At 37.3% G+C, this 10449-nt stretch overlaps 1 protein-coding gene across 1 annotated transcript in view; it reads right to left on the bottom strand.

Moving 5' to 3' along the window:
- Positions 1-10449, bottom strand: part of LOC107668476 (potassium/sodium hyperpolarization-activated cyclic nucleotide-gated channel 1-like) — a 97252-nt gene that overhangs the window by 17972 nt on the left and 68831 nt on the right. Inside the window, exons 5-6 of the mRNA XM_016460347.1 lie at positions 3546-3692; positions 3210-3450 (exon numbers count right to left, since the gene is read on the bottom strand). Coding sequence (XP_016315833.1) covers positions 3210-3450; positions 3546-3692 — 388 coding nt within the window. The remainder of the gene's footprint in view (positions 1-3209; positions 3451-3545; positions 3693-10449) is intronic.

The raw sequence follows: 10449 nt of genomic DNA, 5'->3' as shown, positions 1-10449 counted from the left end.
ACACACACACACACACACACACACACACACACACACACTCATGTGATCCTGTCTCTGATCAGATTTAGTCTGGAGAGAGTGACACAAGATGACAACACTGATGAGACACTGTGTTCGATTTTCCTCCTTTTCCTCGAAATCCTTCCAGATCAGAATGAATCAAACACTCCCGATCATGACATTTAACTAAGAATGACCTACACACACACACACACACACACACACACACACACGACACACTCCTGCCACGCTTTGAGATTGTGCTGCAGATTGTAACTTTTATCCAATGGGGCTGACGGCACATATATTACAGTGACGGTCCACCTGCAGCATGTGTGTGTGTGTCAGAATAAAGGGTATCAGAGTGACTGTCGGCCATCTTTATTCCTCAATAGTGCAGAGCATCACTAGTGCTGCTGCTCATAGTCAGAGTCAGTGAATTACACACATCTAGAGACCAGAATATCACAGAGACTTGAGGATGCAGGACTCTTTTGACTTAAGACAGTAAGAGACCACCTAGCAACCACCCACAACATCCTAGAAACCATTTAGGAACCATCCAGACCACTCTAGAAACCACCTAGCAACTATCCAGAACACCCTAGCAACCACTCAGAACACCCTAGAAACCACCCAGCAACATTCCAGAGCACCCTAGCAACTCCTCGGAACAGCCAGAACACCCTAGCAACCAGTCAGAACACCATAGAGGGCACCTAGCAACCACCCAGAAGAGCCTAGAAACCACTTTCTGTACCATCTAGAACACCCTAGCAACCACTCAGAACACCCTAGAAACCACCTAGCAACCACACACGCCATAGAAACCATCTAGCCACCATCCAGAACACCCTAGCAACCACTCAGAACACCACAGAAACCATCTAACAACCAGAACACCCTAGCAACCACTCATAACACCCTATAATAAACCATCTAGTAACCATCCAGAACACCCTAGCAACTACCCAGAAGACCCTAGAAAACACCTAGCAACCATGCAGAACACCACAGAAACCATCAAGCAACCAGAACACCCTAGCAACCACTCAGAACACCCTAGAAATTACCTAGCAACCACTTGGAACACCCTAGAAACCACCTAGCAACCACTCAGAAAACCCTAGAAACCACCTAGCAACCACATACACTATATAAACCATCTAGCAACCATCCAGAACACCCTAGCAACCACTCAGAACACTATAGAAAACACCTAGCAACCACGCAGTACACCACAGAAATCATCTAGCAACCAGAACATCATAGCAACCACTCAGAACACCCTAGAAAACACATAGCAACTACGCAAAACACCACAGAAACCATCTAGCAACCAGAATACCCTAGAAACCCCCTAGCAACCACGCACACTATAGAAACCATCTAGCCACCATCCAGAACACCCTAGCAACCACTCGGAACACCACAGAAACCATCTAGCAACCAGAACACCCTAGCAACCACTCAGAATACCCTAGAAACCACCTAGCAACCACACACACCATAGCAACCGTATAGCAATATCTCAGCATTGACAAACAACACTCACATTTTCTTCAAAATAAAATAAAATAAAATAAACCTGGCTTCTCTTGCTCTAGTCAGTGTCTTCTTTCATATTCATCCCTCTTTAATAAGTCAAACTCAACCATGCACCCTCATTATGGGGAGCGAATCACATGACCTGGTATGAGTAGCGTGTAATTATCATCAGCCCCGTGTTTAAATCATTGATGACTGACACAATCACAGGAATCATGAGGGCATTCATGTTTTTAATGTTTCTGACTGAGACAGACTGTTACTGGTGCTAGGACTAGGAGACTGGAGATGGTCAGGAGCGTGTATGTGAAATGCAGATTAACGCTGGCGTTGTGGTAGAGATGGATTGCGTGTTATCTTTCCATTACTTCCAGCGGAGTTCCTACGGTCGAGGTCAGAGGTCGCGAGGCATACACTAGCTGTAATTAGCAATGGTCAGCAGGTCACATGCGGCTAAATGCCTCGTTATTTAAACAGAAACCACTCAATGAAATGAAGCAAATGAAAGAGTGTCGAGAGTTGCAGTCCTGACCTTTGACCTCGTCTAAGGCTCTTTTCACATTGCTTGGACCAAATTACCCACAAATCACCTGAGACGTAACATCATGTGACTAATGTCTCTGAAACCACAGGAAGATTACATCATGACTGAATACAAGAACACACAGTCTCAAAGTTCACTAGTGCCGTCACAGACAGCCAATATAAAAAAAAAATAGATATATATATTTAGAATGGTATAGCATGCGCTGTGAACTAACATGCACAATGAATAATTGTATTTTTATTAACTGTTCAAATGTAATGTATTTCTGTGATGCGCAGCTGTATTTCCAGCATCATTACGCCAGTCTTCAGTGTCACATGATCTTCAGAAATCATTCTGATATGCTGATTTGCTGCTCAAGAGACATTTCTGATTATTATCAGTGTTGAAAACAGTTGTGCTGCACAATATTTCTGTGGAAACTGTGATACATTTCATTTTTCAGGATTCACAGATGAATAGAAAGTTCAGAAAAGCAGAATTTGAAATAGAAATCTTTTGTAACATTATAAATGTCTTTACTGTCACTTTTGATCAATTTACTGCGTCCTTGCAGTAAAATTTCTTTAATGACCCTAAACTTTTGAATGGCATGTATGTGTCTCTACAAAGGCACTATTCTCACTCATTTAACCTCATTTACTCGAAGCACAATGTCTTTCTAAAAAACAAACACTGTCAAAGCCATCAGTGCAGCTGGAATATAAAAATGTGTCATCTTTATTCTTTATTTATTCATAAAATCTAATCCCGTGTGCTTGTGTCACAACAGGAAACAAGCGTTTCATCGAGCCGCAGTCATCAGAACTGATATTTCATGTATCTTCAGATCTCTCTCTTCTGAATTATGAAAACTGAAGGATAGAAAGTTTGAAGAGCTGCATCAGGAGCCCAAAAAATTCAAATGACCTGCCACGCATCTGTGTCAACGGCCCAGAAACAGGGCACTTATCAGCTGTGACTGTCCCAAAAGCTTAGCGGCAAAACGCTTTTGTTTTGTCTAATCCATCATTATGAATATTAAAGCTGGACAAATGGCTGAGCTCCACTATGTGTGTGAGTGTGTGAGTGCATGATCCACTTTTGTATTTCTACGTTTGTGATTCATTTGTACCTCCAAAGTAGGACCCGTCTGACAGCTTGGTCTCGTTGTTTCCTTTGGTGAGGACGCTCACCACGCCGTGCTGGATGAAGTACATCTTCTTTCCGATGGTTCCTTCCCGTATGATGTAATCTCCAGGTTGGAAGACCTCAAAGCGAAGTTTGGTGAGCATCGACGTCACAAAATTCGGATCCGCGTTGGCGAACAGCGGCATAGACGCCACCAGCTTCCGACAGTTGAAGTTTATGATCTCCTGTGAAGTGAAAAGCAAAACGAATGCAAATGCACCTACTGCATGAATACACTATGGTAACACACATTACCCAGCATGCATCTGTGTGTCCTCACCTCTCTCAGTGGCTCATTCAGTTCTCCCAGAATGCTCTCTTCATCAAACATCTTCCCCTGGTATCTGTGCTCGTAGTAATCGTGGATCCGCTGTCTCATGTCCGCTGGCAGCTTATGGAAGGACATGTACTGCTCAACCTGCTTGTACTGCACACACACACACACACACACACACACACACACAGTTATTATTGTGAATTACGAAGAGGGCTGTCAGTTTTTAACATGTTAAACAGAAGTTTATATTATATTATATTATATTATACATTTTTTCCATTATATTATATTATAAAAATAAACAAATGTTTCATTTAAAATGCTTTATATTATATATTATATTTTTTATAATTTCAGATATTATTTTGACTTGTGGATTATGTGTAAACATCTGTTATGTTAAATGTTGCATTTTCAATGATTTATTATGATTCATTAAATTATTTATTACATTTAATTATTTTATTACATTTAACTACATTTTAAAACATGCATTAAAACATTTTAAAACTATTATAATTTTTTTTTTTTAGCATCAAACGCATTAAAGTTACCACAATCCGAAAAACCTGCCACTGAGTGTGTGTGAGACACAGTGAGAGAGGTACACGTGTGTGTGTGTGTGTGTGTGCGTGCGTGCGTCTGTGTGTGTGTGTGTGTGTGTGTGTGTGTGTCTGTTCTGTATGTCGTCAGGATGGTTCTGACAGGACGGAGCAGAAGATCAAAGGTTTCTAGAATACAGAGTAACAGTGCTGAGATCTTCACTAACCTTCACACACACGCACACGCACACACACACACTCACTCACTCACTCACACACACACACACTCACACATGTTGTGTTTCCATGTTTTATGGGGACATTCCATAGGTGTAATGGTTTTTATACTGTACAAACTGTATGTGCTATTGCCCTACACCAACCCTACCCCTAAACCTACCCCTTACAGGAAACTTTCTGCATTTTTACTTTCTCAAAAAAACTCATTCTGTATGATTTATAAGCTTGTTTCCTCATGGGGACCTCAAAAATGTCCCCACAAGGTCAAAATTTACTAGTATTACTATCCTTGTGGGGACATTTGGTCCCCATAACGTGATAAATACCAGGTACACTCATACACACACACACACACACACACTCACACACACACAAAGACACACACACACTGCTGAATTACAAATAGCAACTCACACACACGCTATGCATCAGTTTAACATGCACAGCTATAATCCAACACAGAAAGCACACGAGGATTAGGGGTGTGCGATATATATCGTCTGCGATAATATGTACCAGCACAATAACACACTCAGCAAAATATCGTCTAATTATCGTCATTGATAAAATCCCAGAAAATATCGAGATATTATTTTTTGTCAATATCGCACACCCCTAACGAGGATACATCACATTTCTATTCCCTTCTCATTTGTTGTGCTCTATTTGTGATGTAATGAATGTGTTGCGACAATATTGTGCTGATTCTGTAGAAGGTGAGTTTTCAAACTTTATTACACTCAGTCAGCTGCTGCCATAAAACACAGCAGACGCTAATATCCTCTGAAGGACACTATAAAGACACAGAGAGACAGAGAGATGAGTCTAATGAGACGGTGAGCATCGGCCCCATGATGAACTGCCTGCGGTGCTTCCTGAGAGAAAACCCACACACACACACACACACACACACACACACACACACACACACACTCAACAGAGTTACTGTGTTTGCTATTGTAGAGTTTATATAAAGCTGATTACAATGACTACAGACTTGAAGCGATAAAGCAACAAGTGATACAAGCTCCTCTTCCATGTAAATCTGGGTTTTGCTCTCAACAAACATGGGTTCTATTTCTGCAGCGTCATCCTGAGTAGCTCCGCCCACAGTTGAATCTCATTGGTCCAAAATGCTGCTCCTCATAACTGTATATTACACATCATCTTTTCTGATTGGCTGATGTGTCACTGAAACTGAACACATTTGTGTAACTCTAAGACAACATCTAGAAGAAAACTGTTTAGAAGTTTACAGATTTAGATTTTACATTTATTCTTTCACCCAAAGCGACTTACAATAGGGGGGAAAAATGTATTAAGAATATTTAAAACACTCAATTCACCTCTTTTTGTCTTTGAAGAACCAGGATTCATATGGTCTTAGAAAACCCAGATATATGCGGTAGGGTTATTATTAGGGTTTTTAACTAAAACTAAAAACATAAAAAACAAATTGTAATGAAAACTATATAGACACATTAAAAAAAATAATAATAATGACAAATGATAAAAACACATAAAACTTTACAAAAAAAAAATAATCTAAAAAGTACTAAAATTTAAATATTTATTTAAAACAGAAAATATAAAAATAAAAATATTTCAAACTATTAATAAAAATTATAATAGTATCTCATTGATACTAAAATAACACTGTTATGAGAAATTGTGATTTCTAGAACTGGAAACGTCATGTGAATTTATAAGATATTAAAATGCTATGGGAATTTTTGTAATGTTTTCTAGTTATGTCAAGCTTATCCTTATCCACTAAATCACAAATGACTGGAAAAGTCAGGGGTCCTTTGAATATTGTAGTGGAACACTAAAGACGTTCAGCAGAACGTTCAGCATTGGTGAAGCAGCTACAGAATGACAGATGTGCTCACCATAAACACTTGTTGACCATTTAGCGACTGAACTGAGCTGGATGCTGACATCACTGAATTCAATGATGAACTGTCTTTAACTGAAAAATTAGTGTTTACTATTGTCATTTTGCATTATTGACACACTGTTTTCCTAATTAATGCTGTTCAGTTGCTTTGACACAATCTGTATTGTTAAAAGCGCTATATAAATAAAGGTGACTTGACTTGACTTGTTGTACATTTACTTGTATGCATTTGGCAGATGCTTTTATCCAAAGCCACTTACATGCATTGAACCATTTTTATCAGTTTGTGCATTCCATGATCTGCTGTTTGAGCTACAAGAAAGCTCTACAGGAAAGCTCTACAGAAACGATTCTTCAAATTTAGTTTTTACTGAAATTAATCCCAACATATGTGTTCGGGACAGCATGAGGTTGAGTAAACTTGCTTTCATCCTGCAGTAGAAACTCACTGATTCTGTAGGTCTGCACCCGTCATACTCAATGAAGAGCTCTCGCTCTCCTCCTGAATGAAAAACACACCAACCTTCCCCTGTTCATGTGCGCATCCCAATGAAGCTGTTCCATCGACTGTGACGGCTCACCTACAAACCACACACACACGCTGACCTCTGCAAGTGTGTGCTGGTTCTTAATCAGGCTCTGCCCACCGATCAAATTCAGCACACACACACACACACACACACACACACCACAAAAACACACACACACACACACACACACACACACACACACACACACACACACATACACAGAAGCTGACTGACTGACTGATGTGTCACAATACGACACGGAGAACATGTTTTCTGCCATAGACACACATAACATTAGGGCTGCACCATTTGAGGAAAGAAATCTACCTTTTCTGTTAAAAAATGCAATTTTAAAAAGCTCCAGGTTTGCTGTTCTTGTTTTGTAGGGCTGCACAATTTGGACAAAATTGTGATTATATATCAATATGACTATATAATAATAATAATGTATTAACATTTTATTGTGATTTTTATTATTATGAAATACAAATATTAAACAATATAAGATATATTACTACTGTAAAATAAAAATAGAGTATTTGAGTAATTTTATTTTGTAGAGTTGAACAATTTAGACAAAATTGTGATTATATATCAGTATGACTATAATAATGATAATGACATTAAACAAAATAAGAAATATTACAATTTTTAATATTTCACTGTAAAAAAGAGTATTTAAAGAAAAAGGAGGGTTGGCCAAAAATGATAAGATTATATAATAATAATAATTTAGGGTTACTTGCATGTAATTATGCATAATTAATTGTTATTATTATAGGAAGTACATGTAACACGTGTAACAAGGACACCTTAAAATAAAGTGTTACCTAAAATAGTATAAGTAGTAGTAGTAGTAGTAATAATAATAATAATTATTATTATTATTGTTATTATTATTTTAACTTTAAAATGACAATACTAACATTTATGGACTGACATTTATACTAACATTGATATTACGGCCTTAATTTCTTCATTTTCAAATGTTAAACCAACACAGTGCCGCATTTCACTCTAAAACATGCACCACATATATTTATTTAATCAATTATATTGGCGATATGATAATCACACTATGCCATTTCTTGATTTTGGTTTTATTTCAATTAATCGTGCAGTCCTTCACAAAATACAGAAACGAGCTCCCTGGATTTAACATGAAATCTACAGAAGATTCATTCGTAAAAGTTCTCCTACAAACACATTAATATAAACTCTGACTTCGGTCAAAGCCTCTCTGATGTGGCACCTGGGCCCGTATTCATGAAAAATCTTAGTGCTAAGAGTTGCTCCGAGTAACAACATTCTAAGAAAATTCTTAGAAATGTGGCTGTTTCCTCTTAAAATGAAAGAAAAGATCCTAGTAAAGAAAAAAGTACTGTAATATTTGCATGTAAAATAACAAAAATCTAATATTTAGGTAAAATAGTAGTAGTAATCGTAGTATAATAATAATAATATCAAAATATGAAACTAAATAAGAAACATTGCATACATTGACGAATCATTCATATTAAGTCCACCAATGTGCTGAGAGACAAATAAGATAAATTATTATTTTATCCCTTGATACAAATAAAAAAGCTTCTGTTTTGATGCTGTGTTCATAAACAGGCCACCCCAGCATCCTCCAGCGGTATCCATGGCTACAACAGGTTACCGTGTCAACGGGATGAAGGGGAATTAATGAATTTGCATGACAGGCTGTGACTGGTCTCTATAGAGTCCATCGCGCATGAAAGCGCAGCGCAAGATCTGCGTCTCTCTTCAAAAGACTCGTCTGTTCCAGGCAAGCTGCCGCTGAACGCTCCGTCTGCTGTGGTTTCCAGAAGTAAGACGATAAAAAGTAGTTCCCACATCTACCTCGCTGGAGCTTTTTATTTATCCATTTTTGTCCCGAAATTGCTGTTTTTGCAACTTAATTTCAATAAATGGTCTGGAAACATAGTATATCAAACCCTAAATTAAAATGTTCATTATTATGAGCCATTTAAAATGCAGAATAAAGCCGTGGGCTGGACGCAGGATTCACAAAGGTCTCATAAAGGTTGCTGGGCTTAATTTAGGTCGCAGTGACCCACAAACCGTAATTAACCAAGCTCACATAATATCTTATGACAGGACACCAGTGCTATTTCAGTATTTCTGAGATGCTATAATAGTTTCGTTATTAGTCTCTTTTTATTTTTTTATATTTTCATTTTAATTTACGTTAACGTTTTAGTAGCTTTGTTGTGTGTTTTTGTAATTGTATTAGTTCCATAACAGAAACCTGAACACTGGCTAAAGTCAGGTTCAGGTTCTTGTTTGGTTTTGGTGAGGGTTCTCTTTTTTATCACTTCATAAATCAGAAAATGACATTTTCACTCCAATTTAATGAATAAATTGTTGTAGAAAATCTTTAAACATATATATCATAACTGAAATCTACAGATGCAAACAGATAAAATGCAATAAAAACACTTCAAAATGCATTTTGGATGTTTTCTTTTCATCAGTCTGAAACAACACAACATGAAAAGCCAAACAGACCAAAATCGACCAGTGCATGAAAAAGTGCATGTTTTTGCCTGTAGTGCCTTGCCTTAAAGCTGCAGTCCGTATTTTTTTTTGGTTAAAAATGATCCAAAATCAATTTTTGAGCAAGTACATAACCAGCCAGTGTTCAAAATCATCTCCTTACTTTAGCCCGATTCACAAAGGTAAGCTTGTTATAATGTATTCTAATTTGAGTGGTATTGGTAGGTTTCCGCGGGAAACTTTTAAAAATATTTGTATATTTTTTATTATTTTTTTAATCATTTTTTTTATTTATTATTTTATTTTTTAAATCTATTTTTTCTATTTTCTATTTAAATTTAATTAATTTTATTACTTGTACTCAATTTGTATATATATTTTTATATTTATATTTTTATTTATTTTTATTTATATTTAATTTGTATATAATTTTTTATATTTCTATATTTTATTTTTTTATATTTAATTTTGATATTTATATTTGTAGTAATTTTTTATATTTAATTTTATTTTATGCCAGTTAATGTTTATGAACATTTGTTTTATGGTTTTAGTTTTGTTTTAGTTAATTAATGATAACCCTGTAAAACACCTTTTCCTTTTACACAGACCTATTCCTAATGATGTCATCACCACGACTGCAAGCGGCGAAGATCCTCCTGAAGTTCTTCCAAAAGAGCCCACACATGGCTTAACATGAAAGCGTGTGAGTGCAGTAAAGCAGCAGCAGCAGGGGTCTTCGGAGAGCGGAGGGAGTGATTTCAGAGGAGGAAAGTCGAGTTCGGAAGCAGAATAAATGAGATTAGTGCCATCGGGTTGACTGGAGATAAAATAAACTCTGAAAGCTGCCAGGGCTGGTCACACTGACGCATGTTTAAGGACCAGCGTCTCTGCTTCCTGCTGTTATAGGAAGTTGTGAAAGGGCTTTTCTTGTGCTGAACCTGAGAGAAAGACTTTCTCTCATACGCAGACTTGAGTTGGACTTGACATGGGCGTCAGAACATCTGCGGAATATAAATAGCTTTAAAGTTTTCATTTATCAGCCCCCAAGGAAATGCACGTAATTGACAAGTGTTAATTAAAGATTCAGAACGAATGATGGACAGGGATGCTCACGCCGTTTGGGGCCGACATGTCAAAACACGCTGCTTATGAACACACTCACACACACA

The sequence above is a fragment of the Sinocyclocheilus anshuiensis genome, unplaced genomic scaffold (assembly GCF_001515605.1).
Source record: "Sinocyclocheilus anshuiensis isolate Anshui unplaced genomic scaffold, SAMN03320099.WGS_v1.1 scaffold2085, whole genome shotgun sequence".
Lineage (NCBI taxonomy): Eukaryota > Metazoa > Chordata > Actinopteri > Cypriniformes > Cyprinidae > Sinocyclocheilus > Sinocyclocheilus anshuiensis.
The sequence above is the reverse complement of the archived record's forward strand: the minus strand, read 5'-3'. Positions and strand labels throughout refer to the sequence as shown.